This window comes from Schistocerca nitens, chromosome 5 (assembly GCF_023898315.1).
Source record: "Schistocerca nitens isolate TAMUIC-IGC-003100 chromosome 5, iqSchNite1.1, whole genome shotgun sequence".
NCBI lineage: Eukaryota > Metazoa > Arthropoda > Insecta > Orthoptera > Acrididae > Schistocerca > Schistocerca nitens.
Genome location: NC_064618.1, coordinates 668,636,614 through 668,661,143, shown reverse-complemented (window position 1 = coordinate 668,661,143; position 24,530 = coordinate 668,636,614). Strand labels below are relative to the sequence as shown.

The 24,530-nt window shown below is 37.5% G+C and overlaps 1 protein-coding gene across 5 annotated transcripts in view; it reads left to right on the top strand.

Moving 5' to 3' along the window:
* The window catches only part of LOC126259795 (uncharacterized), a 113,094-nt gene that overhangs the window by 11,577 nt on the left and 76,987 nt on the right, over positions 1 to 24,530 (top strand). For all 5 annotated transcript variants that reach the window (XM_049956811.1, XM_049956812.1, XM_049956813.1 and 2 more), the window contains exons 2-4: positions 988 to 1,049; positions 6,364 to 6,393; positions 20,176 to 20,327. In XM_049956811.1, the coding sequence (XP_049812768.1) occupies positions 988 to 1,049; positions 6,364 to 6,393; positions 20,176 to 20,327 (244 nt within the window). The remainder of the gene's footprint in view (positions 1 to 987; positions 1,050 to 6,363; positions 6,394 to 20,175; positions 20,328 to 24,530) is intronic.

Sequence of the window (24,530 nt, the reverse complement as noted above, 5' to 3'; positions counted from 1 at the left end):
CCTTTGATGTTCTGAACCATAAAACCCTGCTTGAAAAATTAGAAAGACAAAGTGTAAGAAGCACACACATTACTTGTAGTGTTAATAGCTGAAAATTGCAAGCAGAAGGTATCAACAAACCCATTATAAAAACTGAAAAAAACTTGTGTGTGCCAGCTTTCACTTATTTCCACCATCTAAGTAAGTTCGAGTGAGATTAAAAAAGATCCTCTAGAAAATTTTTTCGTGTGTGGATTAAGAGGACTTAAAATGGGATATGCATGTAAATAACTTATCAAAGAAGCTCTCCTCACCCTTATTCTATGGTCTAAGAATACTGATGACTACAACAAGAAAAAAACCGTACTAGAAGCGTACTGTGCACAGTTCCACTCATTGCTCCATTATGGGATAATTTTCTGGGGACATTCAGCTCATAGCATAAATACTTTTAGAATGCAAATTATTTGTGGCCCCAAAATGATGAAATTTTTGCAGATTTGTAAATCGGATATATACCAGAAATATTCCAGAACAACCTCCTATTAAAGGGCTAATTAATATTAGTATCATACTTCACAATAACATACCATAGGAAACAGAAATTGCTGTGTATTCAATAAAATGAAACTAGAGGCATTTATAATAAAGCTCTGTTTTTATTCTATAAAATTATTTTTGAATATTTGAAAATGCATATTACTTAAACAATTGTAAGAATGGGGGCCTAATTTTATTTTTAACCACTATATTGCTGATTTTATGTATTACTGTGTCCTTATTCTGACCTGTCCTTAAAGAGGAGATGATAAACTTACAGAGATGTCTAATAAAACTGGACCAATAAAAAAATCAGTCCATCAATCAATCAAAGACATATGTAGGCCTGCAAAACAAAACACATTTTACTTTGTTTGAAAGGAAATAGGTAGCAATTTAACAATTAAATTTTATGATTTTATTGTGTGCCCCCTAGACACAAAACCAAGTTCATTATTTTTGTTGCAGTTGACAGGAACATGGAATCTGCCAAAATCTTACCACTGCTTCTGGTCTCTGCGACACTATCAGTAAGTAGACGTATCACTTTTAAATACCACCAAAACGTTACATCTTCCAGAATAATGAACTGCTTTAATACTATAAAGGAACTGTAACAGTGTCCCAAGCATTACTTAATTAAGCAATAAGAACACTTGTCTGTTATTGTATGTAGTACACAATAGTGAACTGGTGTCCTTCCAGGTTTGTGTATTCTGTGAGTTCTGCATGATACTCTGATCAACTCTACTCAACTTTCACTTTCATTTGTTTGTTTTTGAAGCTCATTTTGCTAATTAAGTAGCTCATTATATATGTATAGTATGGTGTCAGAGTTGTGAAGTTTTGTTTTGCAAGTAATGCACTTTTCTGTGCTGAGTACTAATTCTAAAAGTTTTTTATTTATGTGTCCACTTCAGTAGTATCTTGCAGTTTTTTATTTTCTTCATTAAATTTTAATTTGGAGTTAGTTTACAAATGAAATCCATCCCACATCCTATCTATAAAAACAGGAAGTTGTCTTTGCAGTGGCACGTAGATTCTTCAAACTATAACTTGTGAAATAACTCATTCATAACACAGCAATGCGGGATGAGTATTAGTTGAAATTTTGATTGGACTGTTCACTGTCCATTTTTCCGACTATGTTGTCATACTTACTTTTATAATACTGTTGTGTATACGTGGTTCTTCTTGTCTTTTATGATAAATAGCTCAAACAATACTGACATACTAATGTATGTTGTGCATTTCACTGATACAATCCGTTTAACTCCAAATAAAATCCAAGCAATCAAATTTTTCTCTGATATACTTTTCTTAGCCCCCTTTTTTGTGCAACACTTGCTGTTATTCTTCCCCCCACCCCATACACCTCCCTCCCTCTCCTTCAGATGTTTTGCAGCAGATGTTTTTGGTTGGTTGGTTGGTTTGTGGGGGTTGAAGGGACCAGACTACAAAGGCCATCAGTCCCGCAGATGTTTTTAAACACGTGATTTGGAAAAAAGATGTAGTCTTTGATGTTGGCTTCATACCCTTCATGCTACTTCCCTACAAGATGTGTACCCCATGATATTAATGATTTTAACTCTAGCAAATGGTTATAGTATACTAGCATTGTGCTTAAAATTTCTACGATCTGTTATTTACTTATTTTGTTAGGTCCTTTTCAGATTTGTGGGGAGCAACGGTAGCACAAATGTGCTACAACAAAAATATTAAGAGATGAGAAATCATATTGAGGAAAAAACAATAATAATGCTAAGAAATAAAATTTTGTTTTGTGAAGACCAGTACTCTGCTGCATGCCCCTAGAACTGATTTAGGTGCCAAACCATGGAGAAAGTCTTTCAAACATACATTAGTAGATGGCACATAGTCTTTGAGCCAAGCTGTACTTCTTTCTTCAAGGAGTTCTACTGGTTAAAAATATAATGCTGTATTTCTGTATTTGTGTTATCACAAATAAAATGTCGTGCCTCGATGTTAATGGCACTTGGAGCAAAAACTTACTCCTACTATTCTATTGAGAAGTGAAATTTTTGAGACTATATGTACAAAATACAAGTGGATTCTTACAAAGAAGAAAACAACAACTAACTCCTGTTAATAATGCTACTTATCTACACAAATAGTGCTGTTACCTCCTTTGAATTGACAGGTTCATTGTCAGATGGCTCTTAATGTTTTTATTACATTTCAAGACCAGTAATGGTGCTATTTGAGTAAATAAATAGCATTATTAACAGTGCTGGTTGCTGTTTTCTTCTTTGCAAGAATTAACTTGTAAAACTTTCTCATTGGCACTTAAAACCAGTCAGCTTCCTGGTATGGCACTTTGAATGTTTTTAATAAAGCATTTATTTTATAAATTTCTCATTATTTTTAGATGTGGTGGGCCGTTTGGTACAAACAGAGATACACTGCATTTTCATGCTCCTGAAACAAATGTTCAAACTGGTACTTAAACATCTTACATTTCCATTATTCATATGTAGTTATAGAGACTGTTTGTTGTACTGTGAATACTAGATTCTAGTCCGTCTAACAGTCTGCCTGGTGATTTTACACATATCATATTTCAATATGTGCATTCAATTTTGCCTTCTAAGTTCTAAATTCTCTTCTGCCTCCTGTTTAATAATGAGATTACTAATTTTGAGCCGGCCGGAGTGTCTGTGTGGTTCTAGGCGCTACAGTCTGGAGCCGAGCGACCGCTCCGGTCGCAGCTTCGAATCCTGCCTCGGGCATGGATGTGTGTGATGTCCTTAGGTTGGTTAGGTTTTATTAGTTCTAACAAGGGAACCTCCCCATCGCACCCCCCTCAGATTTAGTTATAAGTTGGCACAGTGGATAGGCCTTGAGAAACTGAACACAGATCAATCGAGAAAACAGGAAGAAGTTGTGTGGAACTATGAAAAAATTAAGCAAAATATACAAATTGAGTAGTCCACGCTTAAGATAGGCAACATTAAGGAGTGTACCAGCCAAGTAGCGCTGTGGTCCTGTGGTTAACGTGAGCAGCTGTGGAACGAGAGGTCCTTGGTTCAAGTCTTCCCTCGAATGAAAATTTTAATTTTTATTTTCAGACAATTATCAAAGCTCAGGAACACACACACAATCAACTTCGCTCTCCAAAGTTCCAGGACATGTTCAGATTTGCTTGGACATATGCAGGATTTGACGGTGTACACACGGAAAAATTTGAAAACGTTAAAAACATATGTTTTTGACAGAGCACAGGGAAAACTGTGCGACTGTGAAACTGTTGCATTCATTTGTTGCAGTTTATGAGACAAACTCTTGTGATTTCATCACTTTTTTGGGAGTGATTATCACATCCACAAGAAAACCTTAATCCGGCAAGGTAAAAGAATCTTTTTACCCATTCGCCAAGTTTACAAGTTAGGTGGGTCGACAACATATTCCTGTCATGTGTCGTATAGAATATATCAAACGTGTTTTCCTGTGGAGGAATCAGTTGACCTATGACCTTGAGATCAAATGTTTTTGGTTCCCATTGGAGAGGCACGTCCTTTCGTCTACTAATCGCACGGTTTTGCGGTGCGGTCGCAAAACATAGGCACTAAACTTATTACAGTGAACAGAGACATCAATGAACGAATGGACAGATCATAACTTTGCGAAAATAAAGAAAGTAAACTTTTCACTCGAGGGAAGACTTGAACCAAGGACCTCTCATTCAACAGCTGCTCGCGCTAACCACAAGACCACGGCACTCCTGAGCTCACACTATCCTTGATGTTGCATATCTTTGGCATGGACTACTCAGTTTGTATATTTTGCTTATTTTTTTCACAGTTCCACACAACTTCTTCCTGTTTTCTCGATTGATCTGTGTTCAGTTTTTCAAGGCCTATCCACTGTGCCAACTTATAACTAAATCTGAGGGGGGTGCGATGGGGAGGTTCCCTTGTAAGTTCTAGGCGACTGATGACCTCAGAAATTAAGTCGCATAGTGCTCAGAGCCATTTGAACTAATTTTGAACTTAGTTAATTGAACTAACTGAAGTGCGATATAATATCAGTATGCAAATGTTAATGGCTTCCTTTTTGATACAAACCAGTGAAGAACCCACGGGTCAATCTCAATATTCACATCCTTTACTTTATTCCGTCTCCTGTATTCATATTTCAGTGCTTTCATATTTCAATGCTTATCGGAATCCTAAAATGAACAGCTACAGCAAAAGGTGGTGGGTAGGAATTAGTAACTTACATCTGTACATAAAAGAAAAATAAAAAAAAAGGAACCTTACACATGTTCAGCATGTAGCCATATTTACAAATTAATTTGCGATGTGATTTTAAAATGACTCATTCCACATCTATGATTTATTGTGCATAGAATGTGAAACTAAGTAACACTTTCCTTCTTTTAATAGTAGATTATTTTAAATTTCACTGGACATAAATAGCTAACATAATGTTAACTGAAAATGGATTGTGAAATATTTTCAAGTTGTTTCTATTGAGATAGTTAGCATTTGTCTCAAAACATTAGCTAATTTGAATGTGTGTCTTTTGTTTCAACCTTTCTGTACATGTTTAACAATTATAAATCATTGTCTATGCTCTCATTTTCTTACTGTATGCATTAATCATATTTAGTATAGATTCTACACACTGATTTTGTTGGTCGTCTTCTTCTTGGATAAGCCACACTATCTTTCAAAATAACTGAAACCTGTGACAAGCCTTCCATGCACTTTAGATTATACTATCTCATCCTATCATTCGTCATAGATATTGCCTTTGTGTGCTGTGAGTCACCTACATGTGAAATTATCACTGAAAATTGTCCATAATTTTGTGATCTGAGTTGGCAAATATACCTTCATGTCTTGAGATAGATGGATAGATAGATAGATAGATAGAGAGAGAGAGAGAGAGAGTCCAGACATTAAAAACTATGGAAAAATACTTTGTCTGTTGTAGTTTGATGTGATACTGAATCAAATGTTTTAGGGTATATTAAAGATGTTGTAGAATCTGCATCAGTACACCACATACTAACTATATTCAGCCTGATGTACTCTGTGCAAAGTGCCTTACAAAATTCTAAAATACATAATTATTAATATCATAGGTTTATAACTTTGATCTAACTTTTTGGGGTCTTTACAGGCTTTTAATTTTCAACAATTGCCAGTCAGAAATTAGTGTAGAATGTAGCAGAGATGCCAGCTGTTTCAAGGGTCTAGTCTTTTTTAGTGTATTGATGTTTATATTAGTTTGTATTCTTTTTTGTTACAGCTTCACAAGGAATATCTTTCATGTTGTATGTTATGTTTCAACTAAATGTTATTTTGTGACATGTTGCTTACTGTTATCAGAATGACCAATGGATAAATAAATAAGACAATAAATAAATATATGCAGTCCTGCACTGTATTTGGAGCTCACTACCTTTTCTTTGTAGTTAATATGGTTTTATAATGTTGGAACTGCATCATATTTAAATATTCTTCTATGTTCAGTTTCTCCTAGAGGGTGACTAGTTTTGTTCTAGATGAGCCTGTAAAATTTCTCTTCATTTGCCTTACCTGTATAAGCTAAAGTATTCAGATACAAAGTACATTCTATTGATTTTTAAACTACTTTGCTGTTGATCTGAAGATGCAGAGCTCAAGTCTTTGCTGTAGCATAAAAACAACTGAACAAAATCGTATTTGATCCTGGTAATGTAAACACAGTACATCTGTATTCTTTGATAAACATGTAGATCAGCATTGGTGTATTTTGAGCAAGGCTCAGTGGATGAATCATATCTGTAAACCACACTTTTGGTATGAAATACAGTGATTATTTCTTCTGTTTCAGGAAGTGGGAGGAAAAAATCTTATTATTGAGGTGCGTAATCCTAGTGCATCTAACAGATTATTATATAAGTATGGATTCCTATCATTAGTTTTTACACAGATTGTAATACATAGCGTGCTGGGTCTATCAGCTCATGTGGAACTTATCCAACACAATATATGGTAAATCACAGTAGTTTTGCAAACTTTATTTTTTTTCTGAACTCTGTTGTATTTGGAAAAGCATAAAATCATTTTTTGTGGAAATGGTGAGTCTTCTAAAATTTTAATAAGATAAATGCTTTAAGGTGTAGATACAAGCAAATATCTCTCACAAGAAAGCTGCTTACTTTGAATCAGCAGCAACAAATAACAATCTGTGTCAGTCACCTCTTCTATCAAACCTACCACTATAATCTCATCTCATCTATGCAGTACAACTACTAATAACTACCTAGACCATTAGTTGCATCCCAAAGTTCGTCACCTGAGTGCTTCTCCCTTCCTGTACCTTCTTTTACCAGCTCCCAGCCTCAACAAACCTGTCTCCTCTTCCTGTGGGCTGCCCCATTATGGATGGTTAGTGTATAGAAAGATTCTCTGCTTGGGCTCACTAGTGAATGTTTACAGATTTCACAGGAACTAGTGAATGTTTACTGATTGCACAGGATGGTGGACAGGGACCATCTCAGCTATATTACTTTACTCCTGTTTATTATATTCACTCGTCCATGCTGGTGGTTGTCAGGGTCATGTGAACTAGGCAGGGTAGGGGTCTTGGTTGGCACTGCACTTGAGAGCTCTTTTATTGGTGGCCTCTAGAAGATGGGGATTTAAGTATCAAAAATCAGTTGCATGTGGGGTAGGAAAATTTACAAGGGATACAGGAGCACGGGCAAGTGAATTTAATAAACAGAAGTCACTTTTGAGAGTAATCTATTCATGCAGCAGTTGTTGTACAGGGTTCCATGTGCGTATTACTTATACGCTGTCTGCCCTCGTGAATGACCAGTCTAAACTGTGGCTAACTGCAAAAATGACAACATAACTGATGAACAAGTGACATACATTATTTGAAACCTGACCCCCTCTACCCTTCTCTCTGTCTCCAGTACATTCCTGTTTCTGCAGTCCCCCTGGCCTAAACTTCATCTAGTCATCATCCTTACTGTTTCCATTCCACTCCCTGGTATACCAATGCCTCTTCCATAGCCTTCTTCTTGTTTCTTCTTTATCCCGGCTTCTTGAGATCTCTTGTGAAGAGACACAATACAACACGTTCAGTAGTGGTGTGGGACAGTCAATGAAGTTACACAACAGTTAGTAATTTAACTTTTGAAACCGCTGGTTTATTGGCATTTCTGGAAATAAAATCACTCATATTCTCATGCGGTCAGCAAATTTTGTGTAACAGTTGTTGCCCTCCGTGAATGCTAAATCCCGACTCACTCGGGCTTTGTGTGCAACACTTATTTAAAGACACATGTAAGACAGAAATTACAAAATGTTGAAAGCTATTACATTTTAAATATTAACTTGAGACGGAAAATAACATAGAATGGATTCACTTTAAACACAGTTGTTATTGGGGTTCACATTGCTGAATGCCCTTAAATGGGTACAAATAATGGTGGTATTTTATGGGGTGGAAGTTTTGGCATGCACTCAGATCTACAACAGTCTGCCAAAAATTTTTTGGAAGCTTAATTTTATTAATTTGCATATTTCATAAACTAACCTGTTATTTTAGTAAAAGCATCAATTTTTGGAAACAGAAAAAAACTAGTAACACTGGTATTTCAAAAGGGCTAAGATTTAAACATACTGATTTTGAATAAAGATTACTTTTGAAATACAAAGTTATTTGGAAAAAGTAAAGAGTTTATTTGAAAGAGGAGAACAGATTCTTTTAAATAAGGAATGTAAATGCTAAAACAAATAATTATTAGTGAGGTCTGACTCTGAAGTGCATGTGGTTTGTGTAACTCCAAAACTGTGAATATTTCTTTAACTAAAATGTTTAAATATAAAATAATTAACACTGTTATTTCCAGTGGTCTGCAAACTACACATTTAATGGTAAAAGTCAGCAAAATACATCTTGACAGAATCTAGCAATGGTATGTTGATATAGTTTATGCCTTTTAGTTGAGTATGAGCACTGATGACCACACTGTTGAATGTGCCCTATACATACCACCACAAGCACCATCTTATTTCTAGAAGAGGTGGACCGAGTGAGGTGGCACAGTGGTTAGCACACTGAAATTGCATTCGTGACCAGCCATCCAGATTTAGATCTTCCATTATTTCCCTAAATCGCTACAGGCAAATGCCAGGATGGTTCCTTTGAAATGGCATGGCCAATTTTCTTCCCCATCGTTGACACAATCCGAGTTTGTGCTCTGTCTCTAATGACCTGTATGGTGATGGGACATTAAACCCAATCTTCCTTCCTTCTGTAGAAAAGTTATCAGAAAAACAAAAGAAAAATGTTTATTTAAGAAATGGGATTATAAAAATTGGAGTCACTGCACCTTGCTAGGTTTCATAATGTTCTACGAGTTAGGACATGGGATGTCAGAAGCTTGAATGTGGTAGGGAGGCTAGAAAATCTGAAAAGGGAGTTGCAGAGGCTCAATCTACATATAGTAGGGGTCAGTGAACTGAAATGGAAAGAAGACAAGGATTTGTGGTCAGAAGAGTATAGGGTAATACCAACAGCAGCAGACAGTGGTATAATGGGAGTAGGATTCGTTATAAATAGGAAGGTAGGGCAGCCAGTGTGTTACTGTGAACAGTTCAGTGATAGGGTTGTTCTTGTCAAAATTGACAGCAAACCAACACTGAATGATAGTTCAGGTATACATGCCGACATCGCAAGCTGAAGATGAAGAGATAGAGAAAGTGTATGAGGATATTGAAAGGGTAATACAGTACGGAAAGTGAGATGAAAATCTAATAGTCATGGGAGACTGGAATGCAGTTGTAGGGGAAGGAGTAGAAGAAAAGATTACAGGAGAATATGGGCTTGGGCCAAGGAATGAAAGAGGAGAAAGGCTAATTGAGTTCTGTAACAAACTTCAGCTAGTAATACCAAATACTTAGTTCAAGAATCATAAGAGGAGGAGGTATGATTGGAAAAGACTGGATGACACGGGAAGATTTCAGTTACATTACATCGTGGTCAGACAGAGTTTCCAAAATCAGATACTGGATCGTAAGACGTACCCAGGAGCAGATATAGACTCAGATCGTAATAGAGTAATGATGAAGAGTAGGCTGAAGTTTAAAACATTAGTCAGGAAGAATCAATACGCAAAGAACTGGGAGTACTAAAGAATGGCAAGATACGGTTGAAGTTCTCTAAGGCTATAGATACAGCAATAAGGAATAGCTCAGTAGGCAGTAAAGTTGAAGAGGAATGGACATCTCTAAAAAGGGCCATCACAGAAGTTGGAAAGAAAAACATAAGTATAAAGAAGGTAACTGCAGAGAAACCATGGGTAAAAAAAGAAATACTTTAGTTGATCGATGAAAGGAGAAAATACAAAAGTGTTCAGGGAAACTCGGGAATAAAGAAATTCGAGTTGCTGAGGAATGAAATAAACAGGAAGTGCAGGGAAACTAAGACAAAATGGCTGTATGAAAAATGTGAAGAAATCGAAAAAGAAATGATTGTTGGAAGGACAGACTCAGCATACAGGAAAGTCAAAACATTTGTCGGTGACATTAAAAGCAAGGGTGGTAACATTAAGAGTGCAATGGGAATTCCTCTGTTAATGCAGAGGAGAATGGATAGATGGAAAGAATGCATTGAAAGTCTCTGTGAGGGAGAAGATTTGTCTGATGTAATAGAACAAGAAACAGGAGTTGATATAGAAGAGATAGGGGATCCAGTATTAGAATCAGAATTTAAGAGAGCTTTAGAGGAATTAAGATCAAATAAGGCAGAGGGGATAGATAAGAACATCCCATCAGAATTTATAAAATCATTGGGTGAAGTGGCAACTAAACGAGTATTCACATTGGTGTATAGAATATGAGTCTGGTGATATACCATCTGACTTTCAGAAAAATACTATCTACACAATTCCAAAGACTGCAAGAGCCAACAAGTGTGATAATAATTGCACAGTCAGCTTAACAGCTCATGCATCCAAGTTGCTGACAAGAATAATATACAGAAGACTGGAAATTGAGAATGTGCTAGATGATGATCAAATTTGGCTTTAGAAAAGGTAAAAGCACCAGAGAGGCAATTCTGATGTTGCGGTTGATAATGAAAGCAAGACTAAAGAGAAATCAGGACACATTCATAGGATTTTTTTGACTTGGAAAAAGCATTTGATAATTTAAAATGGTGCAAGATGTTCGAAATTCTGAGAAAAATAGGGTAAGCTATAGGGAGAGACGGGTAATATACAAAATGTACAAGAGCCAAGAGGGAATAATAAGAGTGGATGATCAAGAATGAAGTGCTTGAATTAAAAACGTGTAAGACAGGGATGTAGTCTTTCTCCCCTAGTGTTCAATCTGTATATCAAAGAAGCAATGATGGAAATAAAAGAAAGGTTCAGAAGTGGAATTAAAACTCAAGGTGAAAGGATATCAGTGATACGATTCACTGATGACACTGCTATCCTGAGTGAAAGTGAAGATGAGTTATATGATCTGCTGAATGGAATGAACAATCTTATGAGTGCAAAATATGGACTGAGAGTATATCAAAGAAAGTAATGAGAAGTAACAGAAATGAGAACAGGAAGAAACTTAGCATCAGTATTGATGGTTATGAAGTAGATGAAGTTACGGAATTCTGCTACTGAGGCAGTAAAATAACCGATGACAGATGGAGTGAGGAGGACATCAAAAGCAGACTAGCAATGGTCAAAGGGCATTTCTGGCAAAGAGAAGTCTACTAGTATCAAACATTTCTGAGAATGTATGTCTGGAGTACAGCATTGTATGGTAGTGGAACATAGACTGTGGGAAAACCGGAACAGAAGAGAATTGAAGCATTTGAGATATTGTGCTACAGACAAATGTTGAAAATTAGATGGACTGATAAGGCAAGGAATGAGGAGGTTCTGTACAGCACTGGAGAGGAAAAGGAATGTATGGAAAACAGTGATGATAGGACATCTGTTAAGACATGAGGGAATGACTACCATGGTACTAGAGGGAGCTGTAGGGAGCAAAAACCGTAGAGGAAGACAGAGATTTGAATACATACAGCAAATAATTGAGGACGAAGGTTGCATGTGCTACTCTGAGATGAAGAGGTTGGCACAGGAGAGGAATTATGGCAGGCTGCATCAAACCAGTCAGAAGACTGATGATCCAAACAAAAGGACCCTTTTGTAAATTACTGGATATTGATGTTACTGTGAATTTGGTTGTTGAATTGACAGTTAACTTTAACTAATTTTAGTTAAAGTTAAATTAATTTAATTTTGTTATGTCTAAATATTTCAGAACTAAATTTTGTGATTATTTTCAGTTAGCTTTTAAAAATCCTTTCTCATCTGCATTCTCATATGTTGGTATTATGCACACACACACACACACACACACACACACACACACACACACACACACACACACACTACACATATTTTGCTGATTTTCACTTGTAAATAACACTTTTGCACTTTGCAAAACACAATGTTATTGTTGCTGGTATGTTTCCAGTCCCTGTTGACACTCACTTGTTCTGATGACAGATTGGTGCCAAATTGCTTCAGCTATGCTGTCCTCCCTCAGCTGTATCCAGCTGACGTAGATTCCATTTCTTGACAGTTTATTATCAATTGAACATTTGTGTGAGAACTTTCTAAAGCCAACTGCAGATAAAACACAGAATTTTTGTGTTAGTAGTCTGAGGCCTAGCCATGGGACAACCACAGCACACATTCAAGAAAATTTACTTGCCACATCCCAAAGAAAAATCATTAGAGAAATTACATTTTTCTGTTATGTTCCCAAAGTGTAAAAGTTGTGTCACATGAGATTACTTTAAGGAAGTTGCCAAGATAGGTGAATGAAACTTCACAATTTCATGTCAATGTTCAATTGGTAATAAACTGCCCAGAAATGGAATCTACGTCAGCTGGATACAGCTGAGGGAGGACAGCATAGCTGAAGCAATTTGGCACCAATCTGTCATCAGAACAAGTGAGCGTCAACAGGGACTGGAAACATACCAGCAACAATAACATTGTGTTTTGCAAAGTGCAAAAGTGTTATTTACAAGTGAAAATCAGCAAAATATGTGTAGTGTTTGTGTGTGTGTGCATTGTAGTTTGAATACCATGTCAAACTTTGCCTCGCAGCATCTGATTGGGTCCAGTTTTATATTGCTTCTGTTAGGATCACAACTAGTTAACCAGCTTACTTTTTTTTTAAAGTAGAAGATTAGTTTGTTAATTTTCAAGCAAGCAAGCACTCACTGTCTAATCTTATAATCTGTGGTACAAATAATGGGTACTCTCTAACACCATTGCAGAGTTTGTATTGACAGTATGAGAGACTGAGACAGTGTGACATCTTCAAGAAACTGGAGCATGTTTTAGAGAAATGTGAAAGACCCTTGTTTAAAATAAATGTATGTGAGAAGTTGTCATTAAGTTTTAATTATCACTTTGCAAAAATAAAGTTATTTAATTAATCTTTTGTTTGAAATTTCCTGGCAGAATAAAACAGAGCACTAGACTGAGAGCTGAACTCGGAACCTCTGCCTCTGCTCTTTCCACCGAGCTATACATGCACAAGTCAGGATCCATCCTCACAGCTTACTTCCATCAGTATCTCATGTCAAATCTTCCGCTTTACAGCTGTCCTGCGAAACTCTCAGGAAAGCGCTCCTGGAAGAAAGGATATTGTGGAGACATGGCTTGACCACAGCCTAGAGAATGTTTCCAGAACGAAATTTTTCCTCTGCAGTGGAGCATGAATTGATATGAAACTACCTGGCACATTAAAACTGCATTCCAGAAAGATTCCGACTCAAGACCTTTGACACTTGGAAGGTAGGCGATGAGTTACTGTTGGAAATTGGCCTGGGAGTCATGCTTGGGTAACTCAGTTGGTAGAGCACTTGCCCACAAAAGGCAAAGGTCCCAAGTTTGAGTATTGGTCCATCACACAGTTTTAATCTGCCAGGAAGTTTCATATCGGTGCAGACTCCACTGCAGAGTGAAAATTTTGTTCTGGAAACAACCCCAAGGCTGTGGCTAAGCCACTTCTCCACAACATCCTTTCTTCCAGGAATGATAATCCTGCAAATTTCGCAGGAGAGCTTCTGTGAAGTTCAAAAGGTAGGAGGTGAAGTACTGGCAGAAGTAAAGCTTTGAGAATGGGTCATGACTTGCACTTGGGGTGATCAGTTGGTACAGCACTTTCCCATGAAAGGGAAAGGTCCCAAGTGTAAGTCTTGTCCTGGCACATAGTTTTAATTTGCCACAAAGTTTCATATCAAGCACACTCCACTGCGGAGTGAAAATTTCATTCTGGAATCTCTTGTTTGTTACCACATACAATGTCTGCAGTCCTGGTACAAATGGAAATCCCCACATTACAGTGTCTTAGCATTCTGCTTGGGGAGCCAATGCTAAATGTTGCAGCCCATCTCCATTCTACCAAAGGGCTATGCCATTTTGCTTTGGCTCCCCAAGCGGCTTGCTGAGAAACCGTGGTGTGAGAATTTCAGTATGTCCAGGACCGCAGACGTGTGCTTGCAAACAAACAAAAGTGAATTATGTAACTTTATTTTTTTTTAATTGTTAGTTAACGCTTTATCTACCCCTCTTATTTCATCCTCTGTCATGTATCAGTGCAACCTTTGCGAAAGCTTGTCCCATTGCCTTCCACTAAAGGAGTGAAGTAATGTTGTGTCATCTTTAATTGGCAATTTTATCTGTTATAATTTTACAGAAATTACCACTACTGTACATGGATGAGCGTGCTTCCTGGCTGTGATGTCACATCCAGTTAATCTTCAAATGCATATTTGGGATGCTGGTGTTATATTTGATACTGTTCTGACTTCCTCCATGAATTGTATATTATTGTTGAACGGTTGTGGATAAGTACCACTATTCTTTGTGTCCCTTAAGTCAAAAGTGGTTCTACGTGCTACTAGGGACAGTAAAACCACATTTTTATGTTCCCACACTTTACATTTTCCTGTTTTTTATGTTAATTTTTGTCTGTCCTAACAGAAGTCATATTCTCTCAATACAATGATTTCCTGTCATTTGACAATTCCGTGCTACAACATTCCGCATTTTAATATTCATGCTCAACGTCAGTCTTGGAACAAAGCGAAAAGTGCAAAATATACGCAAAGTTATTGATCCTGTAACTGAATGTTAGTGTGGTACTCAAGATTTTCATTGTCAGCGTGTTGAATCACGGTTGCCTGTGTTACAAGTTCACAGTGTTGGAAAGGGTGGGAAAGTATGCTGAGTTACTGCTTCAGTGATAATCACGATCTGATGATAGTGACTGTTGTAGCAACCTTCTTTCTGCTCATTGCATTGTATTAAAGCAGCTTTAATTTAATTTTACAGTCATTTATACTAATAAAAACTGCTTTTGAAGATGGCTGTCTCTATAATGGGCTTTCAGGAATTATTGTGACTTCCACGTGAAACATGTTAATTCTAGGTTCTCAGTTTAGATTGGTATGACCTGATGTCAGATGTAAACATTCCTCTTCAAGATTATCCATAACATGACTGCAATTTCCACCCTCTTTGTCACCTAGAACGTCCCTGAACCGAGTGACCACCTTGTAGCCATCAAGTTGTAGGTTTTGTGCCTGTTCTTCTCCATTTACAAAGACTGCCAACTTTGGTGTTTTAATCAGTATTGTGTTACAATTATTTACCATAATTTTTATTGATTATCAGTAATAAGTCTCACATTAGAGTATGCATAGCTTTTTAATGTGGTATCAAGTAAGACTTTTGCTTCTGTGTTTTATTTACACATTGGCCATGATTGGAACTTTTCAAGGCTTTGCACTGGTAGTACATGAGGTGATGATTGTGTTTGATGCATTGGATACTGTGGAGAGACAAGTAGTGCTAACTGCTATTAGAAAGAAACAAAAACAATTAATTATTTCAGATTTTTTTAAATAGCCAAAATTTAAATTGTTTTAATTTCATATTTTGAACAATATAAAGAGAATGACAGTAAGTGTAATTTATTAATTTTTGTTGTTGTTTCCTTTGCCTTCCTGTGTTTAACACTTCCCTGCATTTTACACTCTTTTGGGTCGGTCCACTGAAAATTATAAAAAGGGGGTTTTACTGTAACTTAAATGCTCAATTAGCTATTTATTTTTTGAGATTGTTTACATAAAACACATTAACCCTGCTGGGTAATAGTATACATCTTGCTGTTAATAGTAGTAGTAGTAAATGAAAAAAAAGGTGGTGACAACAAATACTCAAGAGAATAAATTTGAAGGCTGTAGAATTTAATTCTTAATGAAATTGATTTGAACAGCTTTTTGAGTAATGTGTCATAGCAGTGAATTTGACAACATGAGTCAGTAGCAGTTAGCATCTTATTTTCTCATAGTAGCTGATTGAACATGATTTGTTGGCTCTGTGGTAAAGTGTCCAACTACAAATCCAAAGGTCTCAGGTTTGATCCCCGCTTAATTTTGGGAGTTTTATCTACCATTCACCACTTCTTTCACCTCTGGCAATGTTTGTTGATGTGAAAAATGCTTAGTTGCACCATGGTTCAGAATCCACGTTAATTTGAAGGTTCCCCAATAGCTGGTTCGGTAGGTCACTTCAGAGGTCGGAGGAAGACAAGCACATTCCACGTCCAACATTGTTATGCCCGGTAAAGTACTGTGGTGTTCAAAACAATCTTCAGCTTGATGATTGCTTTACATACATTATTAATAGTGTCATGGTGCCTACACAATGAATAAGTTGTACTGGAGCTGGTAGTTCTGCAGTGTAAACATTGTAAATAAGAAGAAAGCTTGGTGTTTATCAGCGAACTATAAAAGTATAATAGCTTGAATAAAATAATTTTATGATTGAAATACTGCAGTGGTGAGGGGCAGCATAGCTGGCATGCAGCTGCATGTGCTTGACAGTGCTCTGCATTTACCTACAAAAGAGGCAATACAGCAACCATGTGATTTTCTAGAAAAAATAAGATTAGCTAGCAGTGGCCCCTACCGTTTGACTCACTTAAACATCAATCAGATTTTTTAATAGGTTGTCAAAATGTGATACATGCCTTCCAGGAGAGGAGGGGTCTTGTAGTTCTGCTGAACATATCAATGGATCAGTTTATATAATCATCCTTATGTTCAGCGAGATCCAGTGGAGTATAAACCAACCGATGCCAGATCATGAGGATAAACAGCAGCAGCTGATTTAAGGACTACCTTGGACCATCTTGGTTGTACTTGGCTCAGCTTGCCGATGTATACCACCTGCTCTCTTGTGGAAAATCACCTTATGGTAATTGAATATCCTGTGGAGACTGATTTGTGCTGTTTTATTCCACACCATAGACATTTGGCTTCCATATGGACAGGCATGGTATGGGCATGTTAAGAGGATGCATGGGCAGAGACTCCCCAAAATTATGGAAGAACTAAAGATGGATGGGAAAAGACCTAGAGGGCGCCCAAGAACACGGTGGAAAATGGGAGTGAAAATATCTGTGGAAAGGAGAGGTGTGACCTGACAGCAAATGGAGGAAGAAAAGTGGTGGGAGGATCAAGCCAAATGGAGAGGACTCGGCAGCATGCTGGCGTGGGATCCGGATATAGATAGATAGATGGACAGGCCTTGTTTCTTACTGAGGTACTGTCATTGTTCTCTGTTTGACCACATGTTGTGCCCATTGTGTGTACTTACATTTGAGTTATTCAGGAAATTTCCAGAGTAGTTTTTACTGCCACGATGTATCCACCGCTAGAAGTCTTGTTTTTTGTTTATTTCAGTAAGAGTCATGATTTATTATTACCTGTGGTTTGTTTATACTTAATTGGTATGCAACAAAACTGGCATTCTTCAAGAAGCAGACTTGTAACGGAGGGAAAAGGGGGGGGGGAGTTGAAAATATTCATATAATTAAAAATTACAAGTCATTCTGAGTTTATAAACTACCTATAATACATACTGGATATTTATATAAATTTAAAAAAATATCCATTTGATGGCATATACTTGTTTTGCTGATAAGAGCAGTGTGCAAGAATTTTCTGCTTAATGGACCTGTCATGGAAATGACTACCCCCAATAGGATTTTTGGTGTCATCAATATTTTCATTGCTGAAAGTGCAATTGCTTGCGATAAATGTAAGGGAAAATGTGAGGGACTGTACTGGATTACGATAAAGTCATAGCTCCCACTCGAGAAGCATTATGAACCCACTGTATGATCCACCAAGAGGAAAGTATAGTGAATGAACTAATGTAATGTAAAAAATCTATTCACCAAGTGGTGGCAGGAGAACATGCTTATAAAAGATATTACAATTTGCAAACTTTCAGAGCCAGTGGCTCCTCCTACTGGCAGAAGGGTTGAAGGGGAAGGAAGGGTGGGGTATAAAAGGACTGATGAGGTTTAGGGAAAGGGGTAGAGTTCGGAAAAGTCTCCCAGAAACCTGGGTCAGGGGAGACTTAGCAGATGGGATTATAAGAAAAGACATTGTTGGGGACTGCACTGGAAGAGATTTGCAAACCTGTGTGAAGCAAAGGTGGAAGATAGGGTATTATGCCAGAAAGAGATTAGTGCAGGAGTTAATAAGAGCAACAAGCTATATGCATTGTATGTGATAGAGGTAAGAGGCTGACAGTGAAAAAAGGCAGGTCAGAAAATGAAAGATTTAGAAAATTAAAAGACAGTGAGGAAAGGAATAGTTCTCTGAAGAAATGCTTGGACCAAAGAAAATAACATAAATTAAGGCCAGGTGGGTGGCGAAAACCAAGGACATGTAGCACCAGTTTCCACCTTTGGAGTTCTCAAAAATTGGCATCTGGAGGAAGAAACCAGATGACACATGTGATAAAACAGGCACCAAGGTCATGACTGTCATGTTGTAGAACATGCTCTGCAACAAGATATTCTGCTACCAGAATACACCCTCTACCTACGCCTATTCATCCTAACTTGGGGGTAGTTATGCTGATGGAAAAGACCGAACATAGTTTACGTAACAGCTGGTATATGACGTGTCATTTCACAGGTGACTCTTTCTTTGATAATATTTGTCTTTCCAGTTACAAGGCTGATATAGGTGATGCTAGGAGGGTGCATAGGGCAAGTCACAGGAGTAGGAACCATAGGGTAGTAAGATGGGTGCAGAAGGAGCATAGAGTCTGACAAAGATACTGCGGAGATTGAGAGAGTGACAAAAAGCTATTCTAGGTGTGGTTGGCAAAAATCTCACAGAATGGATCTCATTTCAGGGCATGATTTGAGGAAGTCATAACTTTGTCGAAATAGCTAATCAGCTATCAAGACCAGGATAAAACCGAGCGACAAGTGGTGTACTCCTAAGTTGGTTTTTGGAGGGACCAGCAGTACCAGAATTGGATGTGATGGCCTGAGAAATTGGGTTTTGAACTAGGCTAGTGGGATAACTACATCCAGCGAAGCTGAGGTGAGAACGGTGGTGTGTTGCTTTAAAGAATCTGCATCTGAACAAATATGTTTGCCTCAGATGCAGAGACTGTGTGGGACAGAATGTTTGACAGGGAAAGGATGGCAACTGCAAATATGAAAATACTGTTGTTTGTTAGTAGGTTTAATATGAACAGAAGTATGTAGCTGACCTTTGGTGAGGATGAGATCAACACCGAGAGAAGTGGCATGAAATTTGGAATAGAACCATGTGAAATTTAATTTGGAGAATTTATTTAGAGATTCCAGGAATTTTAACAGGTCAGCCTGACCATTTGTATTTATCCAGTACATTATATTCTCAAAAAATATTATTTTTATTGATATATTAGCCTGAGTAAATGAACTAAGTGTGAGTCTTACATAATGAAATGTCGTTTTGATGATGTTATGTTGCAGCCAGTTTCGGTGACTCAGTACACCGTCAGGCTTCAATGACACTGAGGGAGTGAACTCCAATTGTATGTATGATCCCATCAGTAGCCAACATCTGTGAACTGGCTTACATAGAATACTGTAAATCAATGTTGTGTTTGCATCCATCAACCATGGAAGCCAGTTCATAGGTGTTGGCCACTTATGGAATCATGCATACTATTGGAGTTCACCTTCTCAGTGTCAATTAAGTCCTGAAGATGGTGTTTCGAGTCACTGAAATGGTTTGCAATATAATAAAATAACACAAGAATGACAGCTGCAGGTGTTCCATTTTATTATGTAAGTGAACGGCTGAAGTCCCACAGAAAAAAAGTGTGACTCTCTCTGCTGTTGTACTTCTTAACTCATTTCACAACCTTGAAGGTTCTTTCTCACCGTGGCGCCTCTGGTATACCGATATGTGTTTCACATTTGAAACGGTGACCAATTTCATTTGCCAGCAAATATTTTGTTAAACATATTGTCTTTAATCTGAATGCTGCAGTTATAATGTAATCTGCTATATTTGTATTTAACACGATGTATTGCAACATTTGTGAAAAGAACATATTGTACATCTTAACAGATAGAAATCGTAAATCTTATTGTTTACTTTCTAAAGTCATAAAATGGTGTGTGAAGTGTTTGATACCATATCATCGTCATGTTTGTCATAAAAGTTTATCTTTTGATAATGTAAAATTATAAATTAATAAATTCAAATATGTTCATTGTTTTTCAGTGTGAAGAGGATCATGAATGTGGAGAAAAGAAATTCTGCTATCAAACTGGCCTATGTGCCCCCTGCACAAACTGTTCCACCTATTTTAGGATGCCACATGAGTGGAAATACTGTTCAAAATCTCCAAATGAATGTGGACCGTGTCTCCCCGGGTAAGTTAATGCAACATTGCAATGAGTTAATTTAATGTAAAATATCTGAAACCTAAACTGATTATGGAAATTAGGAGTGGGGGCAACAAGTTTGAACTTACTTAATTCTCTTCTTCATTTCCTGCTATCTCTTCATCTGTACACTGCGGTTTCTCTTGCATTCCTTGGTCTGTCTTGTATTTCATTCAGCAGGCATCACAGCAACTCATCATCATTCATCCTCATTACCGGCATGCAAGTCACCCACTGTGGCGTTGACTGCAATAAGGCTTGCACTTGGCAGTCGAACTTCCCCGGGTGGGGCCTCCCAGCCAACAATTCCATACGCTCATTTCCATTTATTAGATAAGAGTTTTCAGTTTTGATCTCTTCATCAATGATTTCATGACAAATGCAGTTTTTTTATGTCCGTGTGTTGCTATTAGCTATTTATTGATAATTTTCATTATAAGGCAAGCCTTAAATGTTTGATGATTCTATTTGTAACCCTTCTAAATGGGTGACTTTAAAACTGCTGTCATCCATTCATGAAGGTATCTATCAAGGGCCCTAGTTGGGTTTGATAGCCTGAAACATTACTTGTACACTCATGTGCAAAACTTAAGGACAAAAGTAATTTTTGCATGGTGTGACACTGCCAAGTAACATAGCTCAATTAAACTTAGACCATACATACAAAGAACTGCTATGGTATAGTGCAGAAGGTAAATGAAAAAAATATGCAATGAGATGAACAGAAATAACACTTTTCTTCAAAGACAATAATTACGCTGAGGTCGCTGTGATTTATTATGTCCCCCTGGACATTATAAAAGGTGAGACATGGTTCTTAATAGCTTATGTGAGAACAACAGATGGCACATTATTCTCTGCAACATGCTCCCATGCTGGTCATGAGGTTAGTAAGGAGTTCTTGTTGTAGGGTGTTCCATTCTATCACCAGTACACTTGACAACTGCTGGAAGGTCATTTGTGCATGTGGAAGTGCCGCAGTACAGCTCCACAGTGCATCCCACATACACCCAAAGAGGTATATTTATTTTTATTTAGTTATTGGTTTATTTAACCTGGCAAGATAAGGGGCATCAGGTCCCCTCTTGAAAGTAACTGGGAATTGTACATATTATACATTACATGTATTTCACTAAGCATGTTATACTACATTTAAAAATTACGTTGATACAAATAAAAAAATGCATACATACAGATATATCAACAAAAATAATCAAATCTACTCACCAACTGGCTGCAGGAAAACACACATATCAAGGTATTTAAATTTGCAGGCTTTTGGAACAAGTGGCTCCTTCTGGCTGAAGGGTTATAGAAGAAGGAAGAGGGATGTAGGAAAAGGACTGGTGAGGTTTAGGAAATGGATAGAGTCTGGAAAAATCGCCCAGAACCCTGGGTCAGGGTAGACTTACCAGACAGGATGAGAAGGAAAGACTTGATTGTTGGGGACTGCACTGGACGAGCCTCCAACAATCAGTCTTTCCTTCCCACCCTGTCTGGTAAGTCTTCCCTGACCCAGGGTTCTGGGTGACTTTTCTGAACTCCCTCCCATTTCCTAAACCTCACTGGTCTTTTTCCTTCTCCTCCAACCCTTCTGCCAGAAGAAGGAGCCACTGACTCCGAAAGCTTGCTGAGTTAAATACCTTTGTATGTGTGTGCTCCTGCCATTGCTTGGTGAGTAGACTTTTTTATGAATCCAATTACATTATACATGCACAAAGTTAATATTCATACATGATAAGTACAGCAGTTCTTAGCAATTAGGGTAAGGAGGGTTTTTAGTAATGTGCACTAACAGCAGTGGACACAAGAAAAAGTTGTGTAGAGGGGAGGGAAAGAGGAATATGGTGACACACAGTTAAGGAATGTAAGCAAAAAGAAGATACGGTGACTCAGAGAGGAAGGAAAAGAGAAAGGAGAACAACTGAGAGAAGACAGGAGCATTGGCTTTGCTATTTGACATCGGGGAAGCTGGCTTTATATGTTAAATTTTGAGGGAAAACATTATTACAATAGGACACCCTTCAACTTCTGTAATAGCAACAGTGCATTGAATTGCTCAGAATGCCCTCTACTTCTTAATAGCAACAGTGTGCCAAATTGTGTGCAGAGTGCAGGACAATTTGTTCCAAGAGTGTTACGAATGTTTCTGTCATGTCAGTGGCACAGGTAGGATACTAGATAAATGGTATCTTGGGTTAAGATTCTGATTACATGAAAGTTGTTTAATCTCAGATGTGAGGTAATTGGGTGCTTGTGCTCTAAGGAGCTAGTGAAGTAGACACAGCATGTGATAGCTACATAATTTGAGAGACAAGCAGAAGTCTTCCAAGATATTGCAACGCTATTCTCTATCCGGGACTGGTGACCTTGCCATTTTGGTTCCATAACCCCTCTAAATTAACCAATCAATCAATATTATCTATCCAGTTGAGATGCTCATTCAATGTTACTGCCAAGTTCTCCACAGTTTTCTGTATGGTATTGGAATACTGTCAAGCTGAACAGGACTCAGTTGTTCACAGAATTCTGGACTTAATTTCTGATGGAATACTAAGCTTCTGTGCGATTTTTTTGCATTTAGTTTAAGGCCCAGGTTTATCACATCATTCATCTAAATGATCATAGTATTTATATTTTCAGGTGTGGCACTTTGTCAAAATTGGAGGTCATCAGTATGAAAATGATTTTGCAGAAGGACAGAACCAGTGTAAGGTCATTGACATATAAGGAAACAAAAGAAGGCCTAAGACTGATCCCTATGGTACTCCTGAGGCATTTTTCCAGGAAGATTTTCATTCCCGTAGACAACACATTGCTGTCTGTTTTTCAAGCAGCTTTCAAACCACTTCATCACACTATCAGAGAAATTTAGCTGTTGCATTTTTCTGAGAAGTATGTCAAAGTTGACAGTAACAAAAGCTTTGCTAAAGTCTAATACTGTCAGTATTGATGCCTCATGGTTGTTGGTGACATAGTTCAAGGTTTCAGTTACCTTAATTAGTGCAATTTTTGTGCTGCGGTGTTTACAAAAGCTGGACTGATATTTGTGACATAGGTTGAATCTGCACAAATGTTTGGTGAGAAATATATTCCAGGACATTGGAAACAGCAGGTAACGTGCTAATTGGTCAGTAACCAATAGCAGGTTTTTGATCTTAAGGATGTGTCGGACTATACTTTTTTTTCCGCAAAGTAGTATATATTCTATTATCGAAGGAAAAATTAAATGTCAGTTGATGCAGGTACTAAGCTATTGGTGACATTATTCAAGAATGAATTTTCACTTTTCAGTGGAGTGTGAACTAATATGAAACTTCCTGGCAGATTAAAACTATGTGCCAGACTGAGACTAGAACTTGGGATCTTTGCCTGTTGCGGGTAAGTGCTCTACCATCTGAGCTAAGCAAGCACAATTCATTACCCGTCCTCACAGCTTTACTCATCTCAGCTCCTCCCTTCCAGATTGGAAGATTGTGGCCATGCTGATACCATTGTTGCATGATACTTCAGAAGAGATTTTAATTATTGCTTTTCTTGTTGTATTAATTGTTGCTTGTTTGAGATGGAAAGCATTTTGGATAGTTTTGTAGTTTGGGGATTCTTTTGGGTGATAGTTCTTTGCCACACAGAGTTTAAGAGTTGCAGAGAATAATTCATTCAATTTGTCAGCTGAGCCTTGAAAAGCAGTTTCTGATATCACCTTTCCAACACCCAGGCTATCGAGATACTTCCACAGAGTTGTGTGTGTCGTATTACTGCATGCAAGGTAACGAGTGTGCCTGATTTTGGCATTACAAACGCATTGCTTTACTCTGTTTTGTAGCTTTCTGTATTTTTCGTAATGGTCTAATTTTGGATTTGCCTTGAAAGTCTATGGGAACTATCCCTATTGCTCATTATTTGAAATAATTCAATTTTCAGCCATGATGCAGGAGGTTTTTTTTACATGGTTTGTGCTTGTAGATACATATTTGTCATAGAGAGAAGCAAGTTTATTAGCAAGTTCATTGATTTTGCTGTCAAGCTTTCTGGTTATTTGATGCCATGAAGTTTCTGAGCAATCAGCTGTTAGAGCATCACAATTAATGTGTTCCTACAAGTTACGTAACATGATGCGAGTTCTGGGGGCTGTGCAGAGTATACTGGGAATATTACTTCATCTGCTGAGAAACCTGGAGCTGAACTTTG